General features: G+C 34.6%; 2 protein-coding genes across 2 annotated transcripts; one reads left to right on the forward strand and one right to left on the reverse strand.

The window, feature by feature from the left end:
• The first annotated feature begins 2,287 nt into the window (after positions 1–2,287).
• Positions 2,288–9,488, forward strand: HHEX (Hematopoietically expressed homeobox). Its single transcript, XM_076128563.1, has 3 exons — positions 2,288–2,769; positions 8,616–8,791; positions 9,279–9,488. Exons 1-3 carry the CDS (start codon positions 2,298–2,300, stop codon positions 9,405–9,407), a joined length of 777 nt encoding a protein of 258 aa, XP_075984678.1. The 5' UTR covers positions 2,288–2,297; the 3' UTR covers positions 9,408–9,488.
• A 2,883-nt stretch (positions 9,489–12,371) lies between these two features.
• Positions 12,372–20,026, reverse strand: jagn (jagunal). Its single transcript, XM_076128320.1, has 4 exons — positions 19,776–20,026; positions 17,725–17,866; positions 16,218–16,451; positions 12,372–15,735 (listed from the first exon to the last, which is right to left on the reverse strand). The coding sequence occupies exons 1-4, from the start codon at positions 19,862–19,864 to the stop codon at positions 15,604–15,606; spliced, it is 597 nt and encodes a 198-aa protein (XP_075984435.1). The 5' UTR covers positions 19,865–20,026; the 3' UTR covers positions 12,372–15,603.
• Between the last annotated feature and the right edge of the window lie 1,492 nt (positions 20,027–21,518).

The following is a 21,518-nucleotide window of genomic DNA, read 5'->3' on the forward strand; positions in this document are numbered from 1 at the left end:
GGTCAGTTCTCGGTAGTCGATAGTAGTAGAGAATCGAGCTACTGTAGAAAATCTATTTATTTATCTTAATGGTTAGCTTTTCGTGGTAATTTGTGTCGTATAGAATTAAAAACAGCTATCTCAGTATTGAGTCAATAGTGACTGCTAATCACAAAGTCTGGGGTTTCTAGGCCCGGTAAAGTGAGATTTGATTTTTGAACTCTTATTAAGATAAATAAAGAAAAAAGGTAACGTGCGTAGTAAGGCCTCGTAACCGGCGATTTTGTATTACAAGATGTATAGATGTCAGTGAGGCAAGGGAAGTTTGTAGGGATCGTACTAAATGGCGTTCTTTGGTCTCTGCCTACCCCTATGAGAAAAGGGCGCGATATTATGTATATTAGGATAATATTTTCAGCAGAATCGTCTAGACGAATACTGAAATATTACTTCAAAGAATGAATAAAAACAGCTTTTTAGCGACATAAAGTCGATGCGGAGGCTACTACTTCTTTTTCGGCCTTTCCTATCGATGCGCCATAGACAATATAATAACATTACCGGGGCTTTCCCGCACTCTACCGATGAGCCAGACCATAAACATAAAGTAATCAAGCCTTTATTTCACATCAACAGATAATTACTTGTTGTTTAGCGTTGTTGTATAGATAATCTACGTTTAATTACGTGATAACATATAATTTTTGAAAGATAACGACATATTTTTCTATTTTACTGCAATTAATGATGATTGAAAATTCGGAGAAATCATTAAATATCTTTTAATACGAGATACAGGTGTTTGATTAGTACTACGACCTATTTCATAAATAGTCGACCTTTGGACTTCAATTTTGGTTGGTCAGATTCGAAACCCGAGTCAAACCAAGCAGCTATTCTTAAGCTTTTTGTAGAGAATTTTTCAATTTGCCTCATGTTCCATAGTCTTCTTCTTCTTGTCGTATGGTTAGTGGTCAACCTAGTGTCACGTGCCCCCCCGAAGCACGGAGGCGCTTTGTTCAAACACCACTATGCGGTCACCCATCTATGGAATGACCGCGCCAAGGTTTGCTTAACCCACAGATCGTTTACCGACCGGTAAGCGCAACAGGTTACAGGCGCCTCTGTTCAATAATTGAAATTTAAGAGCGCACGTACCTGTAACTGTCGGTCCGGCGCCTGACCTCTCGCTGGTTTTATCTGATATTGTCCCACCGGGCTATGAGGAGTACCTGTGTATTTTAAACTAATTTGGCCATTATAAAGGAAGCCGTCCATAGTGGGTTGGTTTCAATCAAACTGACCAGTAACACTGAAGAAAGCAGCACGGTGCTAAGAGGATTCTGGCCTTTGAGCATGGCTTATTCTATTACTAGAGGATTGTCTTTCAGATTGAAATCCAGGGCAGCTGCTGACGGCGCTTAAGCGTACTCACGTAAAAACAATGTGTCTTCGCAATAACAATAAAAAGTCCTGGTACAAGAAGAATTTCCAAATTCCGCCTAAACACTTTTAAAGAATCGGTACCGTGAGGGTGCTTTTCCACCAGAGATATGCTATGCTATGCTATGAATGCGTTCGATATCCACCAATTATATTTATTTTGCATATGGCTTAGCACTGAATTGCGCACTGGCACAAACGGATCCAACTAAGATATGTTTTTATATGGAAGGATGCCTGCTCTGGATGCCTGCTATGCGGGACGCACCGTGCCGCCCTCGCCGCTTCTTTTCTATCGATGCATCGCTTCACTCGAGCTGCGTATCTTTCTCACACCGCTATTACAAAACTTAGTATCACATAGTTTCACAGATTAGATATTACATCCTCGTAGCATAGCTGCATGGAGCATTTGATGGAAACGCACCCTAATCCACGTGTAACCAAAGCTCAGTTTTATCACATTATCAAGAGATCAAAAAGTGTTGTGATTTCGTAAACATGTTCATACCTCCACGTCATAATCTATTCCGAGCTGTCAATCTATCCATGGCGATTGTTTTCCTCTTATCAGCATCGAAAAAAATAAACAATAAAGCATTACCCTCGTGCCTTCGTTATCCACGATGACAGCTACTCCTCTTTCAAGCTAATTACAAGCTTTCAACAACTCACAGATTACGTATCGAGTCCACTATCACCTATAATCCCGACTGACACTACGGGAAAATATTCCTAAGTGCCTCCCAACATTTTAATCGAAATAGATTACAGCCGTCCATTAAATAAGTAGCTATCAATTATCACAGTTGTAGCGATAATTTTTAACACGTAGATAAGTGATAAAATTCGGCAGTGTCGAGCAGACCGTCACAATGTGCGCGTGCAGGCAGAAAAAGTCCTTCCTCATTGATGATATACTAGGAGATGTGAAGAAGAAACCTTACAAGAACTTGAGTCAGGAGCCTACCCAGCCCCTGACGTGCAATGGAGTCAAGGCTGTCGAGGAGCCGAAGGTCGTTGAACCCAGAATCATCGAGAAGGTTGAACGCGAGCCCTCTGAAACCCCAAAACCTTACAAATACGAAATTCTGAAGAACGACGCTGTTAAAGTGAACTTAGAGCACAGAAGGAACACGTATCCATTGTACCCGATGCCTATTAAAGCTAACCTGTCAGTCCCCTGGCCGTATCGAGGGAAGGATCCGGCTTATTTGGAGAGGCCACCGTTTAGTTATTACAGCGAACCGATGCTTAATACTAATCAGATTTTAAGGAGTCAATTAGCCGCGAATAGATTTGTCACACACCCGTTCCCGTTACGACAAGCTTATGGATTTGACAGAGGTAAGAATACCCACAGAATATACTAAAATCTTACTCTTTTGAGTATTTGTTAATAAAAACAACATCCTGTATACATTTTGTCATTAAACTAAAATAATTGTAAAATGCTTATTATTATTTTCCGTAAACTTTGTAATTAAAAACAACACGTCAGAATTACCACGAGTATTCCAAAACGAAGATAGTGTTGTCTCCCTCTTATCACTTGAAAAACAATATAACGAATCGATTATCTTACAAAATCGATAACGATTTACGATTTATTCTTACGAATATTGAATCACTTTGCTTACGTCACCATTTTTATCTAATCTTTAAGGCATATTATTAGTTTTAATATTATTAGTCTATGCACTTTGTATGTTTGTTTACATAAGTTGTAACGTGGAAGTCATGTGACTTATTTATCGTTGTATTATCTGTAATCGATGATTGCTTGTAATCCAACATTTCGGTCATCAACCAATCATATGTGAAGGATTTGTTTTTTATAAATACATAGTAACAAAAGATAATGACTATGGACTTTCATAAATAAGATACTTTTAGCCGAGACTTTGACCTGAAGACTTTGCAATTTAAATCTGTAAGAATTATCTTTTTTAATGATGATTCATGCAGCTAGACTACCAATTTATTTGGATTTCTGACATGTTCTAATATCACACATTAAAACAGTTATAGACTGATCTAGATAGATATACTAGATGTTCTGTATTCATTGGTTCTAAACGATGTACTCCTGGTTTCTGAGGTACATTTAGTGATAGTTTATCTATTCAATAGCGTTAAAACTAATATAAAAAAAACGCTATTGAATAGATAAACTATCGCCAAATGTACTCAGAAACCAGGGGGTAGCCAATCAATAGAAGATTTAATAATTATAGCAAACGGTTGCTAGTAAAAGACAACTATTAGACGACTTTTAAAAAATACAATTAAATATATTTATAATGTGGTGCTACTTAAATACTATAATAAAAAATATTTTCAATTTTTGATGTACTTACGCAATTGATAAAGAATATATTTAAAGCAATTATAAAACAATTAACTCCCAGGAAACGGTTAAAATGAAGAAAATAAATATTATATACATATCTTTTTTATATCTTAACATATCATAACTTCACATCCTGTCATAAAATTCATGAAAAACTGATAAAATAACAATTTAAACCTATCATTAGCTGTTGTCATTCACTTAGGGCACAAGCAATCAAATATCACGATACAAGGCCAGCGCAGCTTGGTATATTAATATTGCCAGTCTTATAATAATCTATGTCTCAGGAAAATAATTGTTTGAATCTACACCATCCTTATCAGGTCTACAACATCATACATACATACATATGTACATACATACGTAAAATCACGCCTTCTTCACATAAGAGTAGGCACTAGCAAATACTAGAGAACGCCACTTGGTACGATCCTTACAAACTTCCTTTGCTTCAATCATATCCATCTTTACTCCTATACTTTAAAAAATATGTTCCCAAATATGTTTTAGTTCCCCGTGTATGTAGAGAGCAATTTTATTGACAACTAGCTGACCCGCGCAACTTCGCTTGCGTCATTTAAGATAATCATAATTTTCCCCGTTTTTGTAACATTTTTCACTGTTACTCTGCTCCTATTGGTCGTAGCGTGATGATATATAGCCTATAGCCTTCCTCAATAAATGGGCTATCTAACACTGAAAGAATTTTTCAAATCGGACCAGTAGTTCCCGAGATTAGCGCGTTCAAACAAACAAACAAACAAACAATCAAACAAACAAACAAACTCTTCAGCTTTATAATATTAGTATAGATTTATCGTAAAAATAAACAAATCCTATGAAGCTTGGGTAACATATCTGTAATAGTTTACAGTTTAGTAGAATTTACTTTCAGTAGAAAACACTCCATTAAAAATATACATAGTCTCAGACCATACTCTTACACTGTATCTATGCTACTATATAATGCTACCTGGCCCCATACACTATCTGCAGAACAAAAGCAAGCCCGATCATATAACGATGGTTTAATACATACATATGTAGTTGTCAGTCCCATGTCAACATAGTGAGGCTATTCTATTTTTGGTACAGACAGGAAAGATACAGTTTATCTTCGCCAATTACAATACAGCGACCGATAAAACTCTCACACTTATCACGCAAATATTGGAATCATCTCGATCGTAAAATGAATCTTAAGACTCGACATAACTTTTGGCGCAAAAGTTATCGCAATCACCCTCATTACGTTCCCCCAGTGCGTGGGTCAAAATCCAAATCAAGACAAATATTAGTGTGAAGAGCACAGGTCTGTTTTAAGATTGCTTGTAACTTGGTGTAGATCAATTAATTCAATTTCTAAATGTATTTATTTGACGGCAGCAGCGCAGAGGCTAAGGTAGTTGGCAAAACTCTACAATATTGCCCAAAGGTCGTGTGTTCGATTTCTATATGGAACTGATTCCTATTGTGTTGCTTTGTATATTTCTAATTTTTTTCACATAAGGTTCATTCTTAATACACCAATAATAAAAACCATTGTTTTGATGTTTGTCAGTTCCCTGTCTATCGAGAGATATACATATATTAGAGTCATGTGACCGGGTGTGAACTGTCCAAGGATATATATTTATAGTTCCACCACATGACTGTACTATCAACGGATGTGTGATGATATACACGTAAGATTTATCTCTCAAATGATTAGTATCTATAGATATTTTACTAATACGTTCAACGATTACTACCGATTTCGTCATGTTTAAATATTGGTCAGTTTATCACGATTATTTCAACTGATCTTTATATAAAAACAATTAGTGATAGAATTCTATACATTTTAGTTCTTCGCAAAAATACGCGATCTTATTCATGCAGTTCCTTAAGTACATGATATAGAGCTCTTGCGTTTTTGTTGGGTTTCTAGTTTATGACAGAACTAGCTGACCCGCGCAACTTCGCTTGCGTCACATAAGAGAATCATAATTTTCCCCGTTTTTGTAATATTTTTCACTGGTACTCTGCTCCTATTGGTCGTAGCGTGATGATATGTAGCCTAAAGCCTTCCTCGATAAATGGACTATCCAACACTGAAAGAATTTTTCAAATCGGACCAGTAGTTCCTGAGATTAACGCGTTCAAACAAACAAACAATCAAACAAACAAACTCTTCAGCTTTATAATATTATAGTATAGATGAATTTAAAACCACGCAACGCTCTCTAGATATTTTGTATTTGTGATTTTTAGTTTTATGTTTATTAAAACCCTATTTTACAAAATGGTATTTACTATACCTACAATAAAATTGTATAGGTACAGTTTAAATAATTGCTTATATCTTTACCAGTAAATCCGACCTCACAGTTAAAATAAAAATTTAACTATTTGCCTAACCAAAGAATTGAATTCAAGCCATCCTCGAGTTATACCTTCCACGAACCTTTGACCCTACCGTACTTTAGGCTCAAAGTAACCACACCTGGTCGGCCTACCTCAACATGAGGATTTCCGCAATTGTAACTGATAAACAATATGTTCTGTGATATATCTACAGATATCGCGATAACATTAAGATAACTGATACACACTCAAAATAGTTGCCATGGACTTTGTATTAACAGAATGCGTTAAATCATCTTCATAATAATATGCCCAAACTACATATTTATCCTAAACGCTATAAAAGTCAAGCTTTTGGAGTAACCCTACAGTTCACGCTAATCTTCTAAATTCAGAGTTTCGAAAAATTTTGAGAATTTAGAGAGTTATACACGTATAACTATGATTGCTATTCTTGATGTGTAGGGTTTATTTCATCATCGGCATTTTAGCATTTGTTAGTACATAATATCACTGTGTAGAAGACTAGATTTTATTTACCGGGTCGGTTCACAAAACAATAGAGTATTACATTCATAGACACTCCTTCTTCCCATAGAGGTAGGCAGAGACGAGAGAACGCCACTTGAGTATTACTGCCAAGAAAATTGTAATCTGACTTGTTCGCAGACGGCCCTTACAATTATCGTTAGCACCTTAGTTTACTTATCAAATCACATGACCAAATTAACTTTAACATATAACTATTACATAAATCTTTAACTGGGTAGGGCCGTACCTTCCTTCAATAGAACACGAAATATTATAGATTATAATTGATAACAAAATTATCTGTTCCAATTAAAAAAATACACAAAATCTTATCAATTGAGCACCTATTAATTCGATAACGTCGGTTATTATTTGGAAAATATACGACTAACAATTTATATATCAGTTATCTATTTATTTATCTTTTAATAATATTAACTGTTACGTGGTAACTAGGTGGATGGAATGTAGGGCTGGCTTTTCTTCATAATTTCTTACTTTGAATGCCATACCAGCAGAATTACCTACACTTATTCTGAGCCTGAATTACTCTTGCTACTTTTTGAATGCTTAATTTTATTACAGCTGTAACGTCACATAAAGTTTGATTCATAAGAATATATTGTTTATAACATATTTCTTTTGGTTTTTGAATCACAAACTACACAAAATTAATTTATTTAGCAGAAATGTTTGAGAATTTTAAACAATTCTGTTACTCGTTTTACCCAAAGTCACTATTGACAAATAGATGGATTTTGCCCTGTATTGCGTAGCTATCGAATAGAAATCTTATTAGATCGAAATTAACTAAAGATAGAAGTTTATTAGATTAGAAAAATATTAGGTGTTGAAATAGACATGACAGCCCTAGACAAATATTTATCTGAATTGTATTGCTCCAATTTGTCGGATTATCGTAATTAAAAGTACACTAATTACCTTAGATAAGGTCACACGGTTATTTGTGACCATCCGATACGAATGCCTACTGATTAGAGATTAAACTAGTTCTTGATGGGACACCTTGGTCGCCCTTTATCACATCACGTCTCATGGTATCTTAATTCTTATTAATTCAAGGTTTACTGACCTTTTTGTAACATTATTGCGTGATGGAAATATTTGTGCAGTTAATATGTTTTTGAGTTAAAATAACATTTTCACGTACATTTTTTTGTTATTTATACATCTTACCTTAAGGTTGTAACGAAACATTTAACAGCATTTTACATGCTTGCAATAGCACTGAAATATGAAAAACAATTACCATTAAATAAACCCTCCCTATTCTTCTAATCATGTTAATTAAAAACGAATTAAGACTAATCATATATCGAACGTTATCTTATTACGGCATACAATATAATATTATTATGCAAATGTACGGAAATAATGATTGTATCAATAGCTATAATAATTACATCAACTGATAATAATATAATATTATTTAGACCACCTGGCCGCAGTGGCCACATCAAAATTAATCATTTCATTTTATTAATCGCATTTTTATTTCAGATGATTTATAATATTTATCTTTAGTGCATTTCGTGCATAATCAGTACGTTTTAAATGAACGATTTATCGGATATTTCTTTATCTTAGTTATTTTTATTAAATAATATGATATCTTCGTGATTTGAAGGTTTTCTGGTTAAATGTCCGTGATTATTCGCATAAGTAAAAAAGTATCCAAGTCGTTATAATTCGCATTCACTTTACATAAATTATCTAAACGCATATTTTTATATTAATAAATTATACGTAGTTTTCCGTTCTCGGGGTATGTAAGGAAAGAGTCCCCTCTTTGGCCACTGGCCTCATAAATGGCTATTAAAAAAGTTATGAATTGTTGTCCGTACCTATGTTTCTAATCCACTAGCAAACGAATTGCTTTAGTTTTTTTTATTTATTAGAAGTTTTTTAGTACAAAAATTAACAGTGACTTTTATTCCAGTACCCCCAGGTTGCTGCAGCCCATGGTGGGGTCTAGGGGGTCGACGGAAGGGGGGTCAGGTGCGGTTCACGGCGGCGCAGACCGGCGCGCTGGAGCGTCGGTTCAGTGCCAGCAAGTACCTCAGCCCTGATGAGAGACGGGCGCTGGCTAGCACGCTCAGGCTAACTGATCGACAGGTTTGTTGAACATTATGTTAGCTAACTACAGTTTCCCTTAAAAGAATTATAAAGGAGTGTATCGATAAACCTATAAGACCTTCGCTACGGCTTTTTTAAATAATACTTAAATGTAACTATCAATGTTATCTACTGCGAGTTATGTTGTTTATAAACGAAAAGTGCGGGCAATACGCTTGTGTCTGGTTTAATCCTTTAAGAGCTTAGGTTTTCAACGGGTTTGCGATATAGTTACGCTCTCTAATACATAAATAAAGAGTTTGGAAAGGGCTCAAAAGTCTTTATTGTGAAAAAATACCTGATACTTTTTACAAAAAGTCAGGAATAGCCTTATATTTCGACTCCGAATCGAAACACGATAACTGCACAGCGGTAACTCTGATTAATATTCAATGGTTTAAACATGTAGGACCACTGAGATCTTATACATATAGCTATATAGATTTTTTCCATCTATGCCAGAATACTAAACATTCTTTACCTTCAGGTCAAAACCTGGTTCCAAAATCGTCGCGCGAAGTGGCGCCGTACAACTCCTGACTCGGCCGACGCTGGCAGCCCCCCCACAGCAGACGAGTGCTCTGATGATGAAGTACACATCGCTGATGATGAATGATACCCAGGACCAAACATGATGATGTTCCTGGTCGATTTCTTAAAGAAATTACTAGGTTGACGACCGTATTAAAGTTTCATTGACTCGAGAGTGCAAGATTACTTTGTTGTTTTATTTTAGAAACATTGTCACAACCAGAAGATGACCTAACTTCTTTTTGTTTAAAATATATCCTTTTACTTATGCTATAATATGAACTAGAGAATGAATATGGCGTCGCGGAATCTTTGATATGAAAAATAAAACATTCGGCAATATAACGCCCCGCACGCAGTACAAACACAATGACATGTTGACCATGTCAACCAGTTTCTGCATCAGAATCTAATCTTTAAGCTGAAAAACATATTCCGGGTCGAAAACATTTGTTTTTAATTTTCTCCGACAAGATTGGGGTTTAATCGCAGCTTCACGGCCTCTAATCACGGATTTCGTATACGCCAAACTCTACAACAAATCATTTTCTCAACACATTTTTATACGTAGCATAACAATGACGATTGTGAGTGTCCTAGATCCAAAAATTAACCAACAGTGTTAAATAATCTCTAACAATTTCATGCCTATAAGAACGTATAACTTCTAAATGTAAGTCTAATGCCGGATATGTCCGTGCGTGCAATCATTTGACCACTCGATTATCAAACTAATTAAAGAAAACATTCCACACCCGTACACTCACACTCGTATAAACAAACAAGCCTTAGTCCTAATCTTTACAAATCTAGATCGATGAGTGCCTAAGTATGCCAAAAAGCTCACTTATCTAGCAGATAACAATATATGGTACAATACAAAACATCTTGAATTATTATTTAATCCGTTAGAGTTATTATTTGATAACTAATCCATAGGATGTTTAATATATTGTCATGTGACTGGAGTTACTGTGAACGTTTGTCTGTAATATGACATTGGGTAGAGCGCTTCTTTGTTTGATAAAATTGGGCTATAATCCGTTTTCCATTCGAATAAGTTGAGTCATAATAGGAAATCAATGCACTTAATCTTTTTATTATTATTTAAAAATTATAATTCCTATACTGCTTTGTGCCGTGTGCCATATTTTTCAGCCGTGCTTTTCGTAATCAACTTAATCATTCTGCGAAAGCAATAAGTGGGTATATATTTTTTCAAATGTTTGAGAGGAGTGGCGTAGATAACACAAATGATATATGAATAGGGATACAATAAAAAGTAAAATAAAATTGATTCTCAAAAAATAGAATACTTATGTAGTGATATTTAAGTAAAAAAATAGCAACCTCCTCAGCATTTCTTTCCCTTTTGAACTATACTCCCTCTGATGAAGGAAAGCGTGAACCACGTTGGGTTGCCAACGCACAATTAATTATTTTTTTAAATCCATATTATTACACTAATAATTCGGATTTATATTCCATCTTACTATCGTTTTCACCCACTAAGATAAATAAGCCTAAATATCTATGAACAATAAATAACATACACAATCAGATACATTTAGATATACAAGTACATGGTGTAATACACGCGTGTATTAGATTATTACACTTATAATCCGGTCAAACGATTACACGGATTAAGTATATTAAATGTGGTTTTTCCTCATTTTATTACGAACTAGCTATTGCCCGCAATTTCGTTCTCGTAAAAGGAGAGAATACTTTGGTCTTTGTCTCTACCCCTATGGGAAAAGGGCGTGATGTTATGTACGTATGTAAAAAGATAGGAATCCAATGAGTTAATCCAGATTCTAAGCTTTCAGTTTGCCCAATTTCATTCAAATCCGTCCAGTAGTTTTTTCGAAAAAGTGTAACAAACGTACATACATTCGTCCATCCTTATAAACTTTCGCATTTATAATATTAGTAGGATTATGTATCTACTATAATTCTGGAAAAATTATAGTATTTTTTATCTTAAACTTAAAGATAGTGGCAATGGATTTAAGTTAATATTAGATAAGATTAGTAATTTGCACTAAATGATAATATTAACTGTTTTTCAGTCGGGATTATCTAGGTATTAGTTTTGACGAATTGCCTTCTTAACTCGAAATAACAATTGGAATATTATGTCAATGATAAGTGAATTCAATCATTTATAATCTTTGGATTCATTTTTGGATTTATACGTTTATAAGACCGTGTGGATCCGGCAAATTAAATAATGTTACCCAAGGATATACAGAGATAGGACATTATAAAAGCGAAATGTATTTGTAATTCTACTGTAAATGGGTTCACGGTACCGTCATTTTAATAAAGTTATATAGCGAATTCTTTGGCCACAAATCAACTATCCCGTTAATAATTAAATAATTGAATAGTCCGAAGACGGGGAATAGGCACTTTTTGGTTCCAAAAGTCTCATTACTCAATATTAAGGGACTAGAGAATCCGTTTGAAAGGGTATAATGTGTCATTTATCTTGTATCGGAGCAACTGCCACCATCTTGGGCGCTGTCTCCACGAGCGAGAGAATCGCGGCGATATTATCGTCGTGCCACGTATTTCTATACACTCTCTATGGAACCGTCTCCACACGGCGAGAATATCGCCGCGATACGACGAGTGGCAACGAGCGTGCGAAACGTCAATACATCGTCGCTAGTCGGCCGCGACAAGCAGCGAGTCCGCCGCGCGATCGCGACGAGAGCGCAGCGAGCGCGCTGTCAAATGCAGCGTCATTTATTTTCAATGTTGCCTCTTGTTTCGAGAAGCTTTTTAAACAAGGAAAACGCGGGGATACCGTTACGAGTCGCCGCGGAATCTCTGCGATTCCGTTACGACTCGCGACGATACGCGGCGGAATTATCGCTCGTTCGTGGAGATTGTCCGACGATACAAGGGCGGACTCGTCGCGATTCTCTCGCCCGTGGAGACAGCGCCTTAGTGTCAAAAGACCCCATTGTCCTTACCGTGACAATATTGGGATAGGCGATCAGACTAAACAAAAAACAAGCCAATAAAAACACGAAAAATTTATAAAATATTTTATTATTAAAAAAACAAATAGTCGAGGGAAAACTTTGAAAAACAAACAAACACTTAACACTATACAATTGGAGTGTCGTACATTCTCACAATTAGCCCTACGCGGCTAACTCGGCTAACGGCTATACATAGGCCTGAATACACCCGACGACAGGAACCAATCACTCCATGTGTCATTCTTGTCCATGGTCGGGGAATAAAAATAATGTCGTTGATTTTTCGAATATAATTGCCATTTTGAAAAATGTCTACGTAACAGGTGTATTTTTGACGGTCACTATAAGGCCATTTGTACACGAGGCTGCGGAAATCTTAGCTTTCATAGACTTTCGTAGCTTTGTGTACGAAGGACCTAGAAAGTTCTTTCGACCCGTTTCCTTTAAATCGTTTTCAGCCATAAAATTGCGTCATACACATTAGTATAATAACATTTTGTATTTTTCCCATTCCCACACAATTCAACTACGTGAAAGACAGCCATTTTCATAACCGAGAAATTACCTTTCAACCGTCGTAAAATACCCCTGTTACGTAAACTTTAACATACATATTATAATGTCTACAAGTTTCCATTTCACTATTTGTTACATTATTATGTCGTCTTCGTTATAAAGAAAAATCTTTGTCATGATTAACATACATAAAAAAATCGTAAAATATAACTTTAAACTTAGTATAACTATTTGAAATTCAACTATTCAGTCAAATTTGTTACCTCGGCCTCATTTTCGCTTAATTTTTAACCCTTCTGCCATTTCCAAAATAATGAAAATACCATTCATTAATGTGTAAGTTTTAGAACGATCTAAAATACTAACATCAATATACTAAGTACAAGTTATTTATTTACAAAAGTATTTATAGTAATATATTTTGAAAAATATATAAGTCTGAGATAGAAGTAATTTTAACTAAAACTTTAGTGCCATCTTTCGGGCAAAGTAACAAACTTCATTTAACCGATAACTTTCAACCAAAATTATGGGCCAAGATATCAAAATATGATGTATACCAACACCAAAATAATAAATAACAATGAAAAAACTAATTATACCTAGTAACGATAGTTTTTAAATTTAACACAAAAAAGTAGTCTTCGAGTACTCCCACTCTCAACGCTAGATGGCGTTGTAATAAAGTTTCTAGTTGAAATTACTTTGTCTCAGACTAGAATGCAATATCATTAAATTTTTTCTCTACAGTAAGTCTAAAACATGTATCTAAAATAGACATTGAAGTACATTTTGAATTACTTTCTATAATATTGACTTGAAAAATGTGGTTTGCAATCCATTACTATTTATCTGGAAACATTTTTTATTTAATAATGTATAATTTAAGGTTATTTTACCTTCTAGGTAAGAGTTTATTTCAAAAGTTTAGAGACTGGATCCTTACTTTGTCAACGTGAGACCTAGGGCCCATGGCCTGATGCCTATCTTAGGAGAGGTCTTTTCCCAACAGTGGGATAATAATTAACAGGTAAATTGTTTCGTACCCATTTTTTTCAAAAATCACATTTTCCTCAGCTATAACATTACAGTTGGGGCCCAATTCTCTTAGTAAAATAGTAATGGATCACAATAATATTGAAATGACGTATTATACACAGTTAACAAATGGTCTTTAACTATACAATTGGGTACATCGTTATACTAATAAATGTTAATTATTTACATAAATCAAACTGACGCATGTAGACTATTGTCTTTTCTAATTAATTAACCAATTTTAATTCACACTAGAATATATGAAAATAGATTAAAAGAACATTTTAAATAAATAAACAATTTACTGAAAATTCCGGTTACAGAACTTATGGATAGTGTATCTGTCAAATAAAATGACAGCAAATATATAACAATGTCTGTCAAAATGTAAGCTAATTGATACCTATCCATAAATGATAAAACCGGCAGGTAGATCTTATTTGCTAATAAATAAATGTCTCAAATAATCTATAGTGTATTCTGAAGTTGAGAAGTATATTAAAAACATTGTAGTAATAGCCACAGATATTGTTACATGGTAATAATTTATAAACGATATTACTGGCTCCTGCCAGGCTGCTCTCTTTGTTCAATATTGTTGTACTTTATTATGCAAAGTAGTTGAACAACACTTTATATCCTGATGATCAATAATATAGCACAATATAAGCCCTGAACAGGCAATATTACAGTACAGACCTTATAATGTGGCATATTTTAACCATTTAGGGGGCATTGACAATAGGCGTTATAGCTACTTACGCGCTGATAGCGCATACATATTGATAGTTTCGTAGCATAATGGTGACACTCATATCAAAATGTTTTCTTTAAAATACATCATGTACGTAAATGAGACAACATGACAAACACAAATGTTATAGCACCATAAAAGTATTATGGCACAAAATGCTTTCAACAAATTAACAAAGAATAGTGTGAAAATAATATTTCTATAAACATTTCAAAGACTAGCCACCAACTATATTGCACTTATTAAAACACCTATTAAAACTAGATAATTAATTAATTCGGCAAATATTATCTAGAGTGGTTTATTCATTCCCAAACTTCTCTTTTAACTTTCATTGAACAACTATAGACAATTAATATCTAATATTATTACCATTTTCTTGGCGTTTCGACCAAGTTACACTGGCATCAGTGGCTCTATAGATCACTGTACAATATTAGATATTACATATAGACTACTGTTTTACCAATAAACGTTATATAAGCTTTGATTGGTTACACAGTGTTTTGTCACTTTCAATCAATTTGGAAACTATACTCTCTGTGTGTTCTCTAGGAGAGTTTGACAGTTAAAATGTACTGTGAAAATAGTTCCTCCGGAGCCCGCTAGCGGCGCTGATCAGATTCTCGTGAGAAATTTCTCGATAGCGGTATTCGATAATAGTAGAGAATCGAGCTATACGAGTGATAAAAACAAAACACTGTATAACTAACCAGAGCTACATAACGCTTATTAGTAAGACAGTTTCATTTCATCCCCTAAGATAAAGAACAAAATTATTTGAATCAATAATCATTGCCACAGTTCAATAGCCTACAGGCTTGAACGACTGACACAAGTTTAACAAAAGAACGATCTCATTGGAGGACAATATTTTCAGAAACTTTCAAAATAAAAATGTACCTTGAATCTATTTCCATGCATTCGAGTAAGTCAACGACACTGGCAGTGTTAAGCAATGAGCGTGGTGGTGGTTAGTCAGATTTCCTGAGCGCTCCACGGGCACGCCACGCCTTGAGCAGCTGGTAGGAGAAGTACATCTGGAAGAAGTGGATCTGTGACGCCAGCAGGATGAACGCGTACCACAGGAGACCGTATGGGTAGCCCTGGAAATGAGACAGTGCTATTAAATAATGGGAATATAATAGTCTGTTTTCTAAATTTTATATCAGACTGTGGCCTAGTAACTAGCTGTCATATAAATATGGGTCCATAAAGTTTTGTGAGATGTATTGTACTGACAGAAATCGGTCGGTTAACAATTTTTTTTTTATGAAAGACTAAATAATTATCTAATAAGAACTATATCGAGAAGTCTTCCAAAACACACAAATATTTGTTTCGTGTGGGTATCAACATCACTCTCACAGTATTGGTAGTATAATAGCATTGAAACCACATTAATAAATCATTAACGAAAGGCACAAAATAGACAAATAACTTGTACATAGAAAACTACAGCACAAAACGAGTCTAAATACGATAAAATAAGTAAGAAGACAACATCCAATAGAGAGTGACAAAGAAGTTGCAGTAACCTTTACATTTTAGTACTATTAAAACATCTACATTAGAAAACGCCACATACCTGCCACAATTCAATCTCCACCTCACTACTGTCATCCTCATCGTCTCCCATGGACAGATACCTCCACACATCTCCACAGTAGTACAGTAGACAGTACAGCAGGGGACCGAACCCGAGGCCCACTACACCGTACATGTACCGTCTGAGCTGTTTGATGTTGTTGCGCTTGATTGCTGATAGACCGAGGAACGAGAGTAGGAGGGAGAGGCACCAGATGTATTCCCACCATAGAGGCTGCAAAATAAATGAAAGAAATTATTGTTTTTGTTTATATTATGCTTATATTTTCTATACTAATATTATAAAGCTGAAGTGATTGTTTGAACGCGCTTATCTCAGCTACTGGTGCGACTTGAAAAATCATTTCACTGTTGGATAGTCTATTTATTGAGGAAAGCTATAGGCTATATAACATCACGCTACGACCATCAGGAGCAGAGTACCAGTCAAAAATGTTACAAAAACTGGGGAAATATGACCTATTGACTCTCTTACGTGACGCAAACGAAGTAGCGCGAGTCAGCTATAAGTTATATACCCTTAGTTGTAGGATAGACTTGTATGGAATACACCCATGCTTTGCCATTTTAAGTGTTAGTCCCATGTAATGCGAGTTGAGAATATGCCACATCCCAGATTACACTTACGATTCGCTAGGTTGATTATTGGATCGGACAATTTGAATTTGTGTTGCATTTGTGCTGTTTCTATACCTAGATAACTAGAGTCAGTGATCTAGTATTTCTATTAAAACAATAATGACAAACCTTAGGCAGCAAACAAGCTTTGATGGATCATTTATAACTCTACATTAGCTGAAGCATTTGGCGTAATTCAAAGTGAATGTTTAACAAAAATAATCCATCACAAGGAAACTACTGTTACTGTATTGATAAACATTGTTGTAGCATATTTACGCAACATGTATGATACTTAGTTGCTTGTTGTCAGATACTAAAATTACGAACCAAAGTTGAGCCATACTAATATTATAAATACGAAAGTAACTCTGTCTTTCTGTCTGTCTGTTACTCAATCACGCCTAAACTACCGAACCAATTTGCATGAAATTTGGTATGGATATAGTTTGATACCCGAGAAAGGACACAAGCTAATTTTTACCCTCGGGAAAATGACACATTCCCATGGGAAAATTCAGGTGACGGACGAAGTCGCGGGTAAAAGCTAGTTTACTAATACTTTCATGTAGCTAGGAATAGTAATTACTAAATACAAGCTTTTATCCTCTCTTTAGCGTCTTAGGCGATGATAAGAGTAATATTCGGCCCTGGGTCTTTAACTACAACCATACTTAACTTCATCAGAATTGGTTCAGTGGTTTAGTCATGGCAGTGTAACAGTTATACATCTGACTTGATAATATTGCTATGGGTGATTCGCAAACATTTTGTAGCAAACTAGGGAGGATGTTTTAGATTGCTGCTAGCAAATAAACAGCAGCTATTTAAATCTCTATTCTAAATTTAGTTAGTAAATTGTACAGTACCTGTGGTATCTGCAACTCTTCAATCTCAAGTATAAATATGTCGAGTTTGTCCAGTATGTCTGCGGAGAGCTTGGCCATCATCGCCAGGAACAGCATGTGATGGAAGAACACACAGTACTTCAGCCTGGACTTGTTTAGAGCACTGGAACAGAAAGAAATAAAAGTACAGTCAAGAACCAGCTAACAAGTATCAATATAAGATGAAAGAAAAGACCTATAACATAGTAAAGAAATTATCTTGAGAAGTATGACGGAATATACCCAATTTTAGGAGTCTGTTCACATATAATCTCTAACCTATCACTGTCATAGTCCAACAAGATGTCAGGTGTAGTCAATGTTTACATGCTTTTCAGGAAAATCTGCATACTTTTAGAAGCAAGTAATCATCTAAGTTATAATAGACAGACTATGGTTGTTAGTTATTTGGCAACATATTTAGCTATTATTGATCACCAGTAAGCTTATAAAAAAGAACATTAGTGGTCAATGCTTATAAGTCTATAATTCAGACTCATAAGCAACTTTTTAGATAAACCTGGTCAACCAAGACCTGTATACTTGCAGTGAATAAAACTATTGTTACATTGCAGTTACATTGTATTACTGTATAGTAGAAGTAGGTGTTAAGACTATCTTTAATCTAATTGTTTAGTAAACTGTATTACTGTACATCAAATCAAATGACAGCTGTAAACAGTTCCATCACTTGTGATACAATGTTTACAGATAACATCCTCATGTTTACAACCACTGCATTGTAGATTTACAGAACTAATCTAGATTTTAGTATTCAAAATTCAATTGTAAATGCCTCTTTTTAAAAGAATATAAGCTATAGCTGATAGCTATATACAGCAAGGACATTTTACAGTTCCTGAAATACAAGATTTAACACTTCTTCCATTTATTCTGTACCCATTTTGAAACTTGTTCATTTCCAAAATATTTATCCATTGATATATCTATAAACTTATGAGCCATGCTAACAAAAATCCAGAATAGTATTTAGTGGTGACCATGTTTTTCTCAGGCCAGGGTTTATCTAGCATTAGGGATAGTAAGCAGTTAAGCCAACTTGCATATTGGTAGATATCAAAGTATATACATAGAAAAATAAATCATTGTTAATTATGATCTGCCTGATATCACTGTCATTAAAAACTATTTTACTTATGAACTACAAAAGATCTATCATCATTTCAAATACATAATTACCTAATTCCATTCACATGGCCTAATTGAACCAGTGAACTAATAAAAAAGAACATTAGTTGTCAAATTTCTCAATAACTAAACTAATTCATTGAGGATGTTTATGAGTGTAAAATTTTATGATATAGGGATTTGTGCCAAGACATAGTTTTTTAAAGAAAATATCATCCGGGATGTATGTTTTTAGTAATGCATGATATTTGTTCTTTTTTATATATTTTGGTATACTGACTGATTATAATGATTTGAACATAGGCCTATTACAATGGATGACTCTTGCAGCTAAATATTTGAATTTATTACAAGATATGTTCACTGAGTCAACTATTGTAGATGATAATAAAAAAACTGTGTAGTTCCTTAAGCAGTGCTATAATAATTAATTGTAACGTGTGTGTGTATGTTATTTTGGTTTTTGTTTGTCAACTTGTTTAGAACATAATAAACAAAGTTGTTATGTTTTCTGGTGTGAATTGAATCCCTGATGTAAGATACAATGGTATAACTGGTAACCATATGCTGCATTTGACAGGAAACGAGGTTACAAAATAACAACACAGAGTTAATTTTATTCTGACACGAATCTTGTTTACAACAAGTGCACTATTCTTATTACAATTACCGAGTCCCAATGTGTAATATTAGATTTCACATTGTGAATACTTTTTCAAATAATTGGCGCCAAACATAATTCGCTATCGACTGCTTTTGTCTAAAAATAATTTGACGGAACTTGGGCGAAAAAATATATCAACCTGACATCAAGTTTGTGTTCGACATCCAATTAAATTCTTCCGTACGGCCTTAAATACTTGTGAATAAGCCAAATTACGTACCTGATCTGATATTGTGCTGCTATTTTCTCCCTGTGCTCGAAATCGGCACCGTTCGTACCAGTCACCATAACACCACCACGAGAAGCCATTTTTATAACTAAATTATGTTATGTACAAATAAATTAAATACTCTTTATCTGTCTCAAATCACTCAAATGACATCATTCAGATAATCCTGGCAAAGATTTTTCTTTTCGATCAATTCATTTTTCCCATCTGCCAAACGAGAGCCAACGAAATGCCAAAAATGCCAACGTCTCAAGGTTTATGTTAACGTTCCAGTTAACGCAGACACAAAAAAGTTATTGCTAACTTACATTCTTAAATAAATTCGTAAAAAAAGAATAGATATCTCTCATACGTGAAATAATCATGAATTCAAAATTGGATGATTTAAAAGAAAGTTAACTAACCAAATTTTTAAGAAAGTTAAAATATTTGCTAGAATACGAAACGTAATTTTGACATTTGTGATTTTACGTTCGGATACACATTATAGTTAAATTTGGATAACTTTCTCAACAAAACTTTTTTTTGGAACATCCATCCGGAAACTCATCAGCTGTAAAAATAACGCTTAAAGTTAGTAGATATTTATGCTAACTATGTTGTTGCCCAATCACAGGCGTGACTATGTGAACGGACTCAAAATTGATTCTTCCTCGTTAGGGTAATTTATCGACGAATACAAAACGCCTATGATATGGTACCTTCACCGGGTGTTTAAAGTTTGGAATCAGCGTGTGTAAGCAATTGCTACACGTATTTAATTTTAGTGTCACCATCAACACTTAACTAGGACTTCAAGTTCATGTATCCAGTGCGGCTTGTGTATTTAGGTACAAATGGTCTAGCCTCCTAGTACTTAACTTAAATATTCTGACAGCTAACATTGAAATATTGGTACTGTAAAAATAGTTGAACTAGCATTCAAACATGTTACTTGCCTTAGTTAAACCGTCTGACTGTTCCTTATGAAAATGTAAGGTATGGAAGGAGGAAGGAAAAGAGAAAATACAAATTTAAGAGGGGATCAGCTATACCACAAATCATCGTCACCGTCTGAAACCAAATTAGATCGCGGAATGAAATCACCCCATTAAGTTTTCTTGGTTTTTGACACAAATAAGTCGCTTTTAATAAATTATGCAAGGAATACATTCTAATTTTAAGTTGTAAGCTTATGTTTTTTTTTTAGAAAAAAGCAACACAAAAAGTAATAAAGTTTATAATTTCATCTCATGTCTTGTTAATGCTTTGAAATTAATCAGAAATTAATTACTCAGGTTTTTCCATGAAATTAATAATGCAAATACACGTGTACAGACTTACGGATCTACATCAATCAATATGAATGCCATGGAAAATATTTAGCGGTAGGGTGTACACACATTGCTGAGGAATTTGTATATGATTTCCAGGATTCAGAAGATATTTTCTCTCTTAATGACGCTCTACACTCCAAGCCTGGTGAAATTGAGCTCAAATAAAATAGTTTTTTTTATGTAAGGAATAACCACGTCCATAACATTATATCCAACAAGTCATTTACCTGACTTCCCACGCTACAAATAGTACCTATACAACATCACACTCACACACTTGGTACGACACTGGGTGTAGTGTAGCTAAGTCTTTAATGCCAAGAAACAAATTAAAGCCGGACTCTTCCAAAGTAATATCCTTACTTAGTCACTGGCGTGTCACTTGCAGGTCCAGAAAGAAGGCACGATGAAACCCTAT

The sequence above is a fragment of the Anticarsia gemmatalis genome, chromosome 21, assembly GCF_050436995.1.
Source record: "Anticarsia gemmatalis isolate Benzon Research Colony breed Stoneville strain chromosome 21, ilAntGemm2 primary, whole genome shotgun sequence".
In the NCBI taxonomy this organism is placed as follows: Eukaryota; Metazoa; Arthropoda; class Insecta; order Lepidoptera; family Erebidae; genus Anticarsia; species Anticarsia gemmatalis.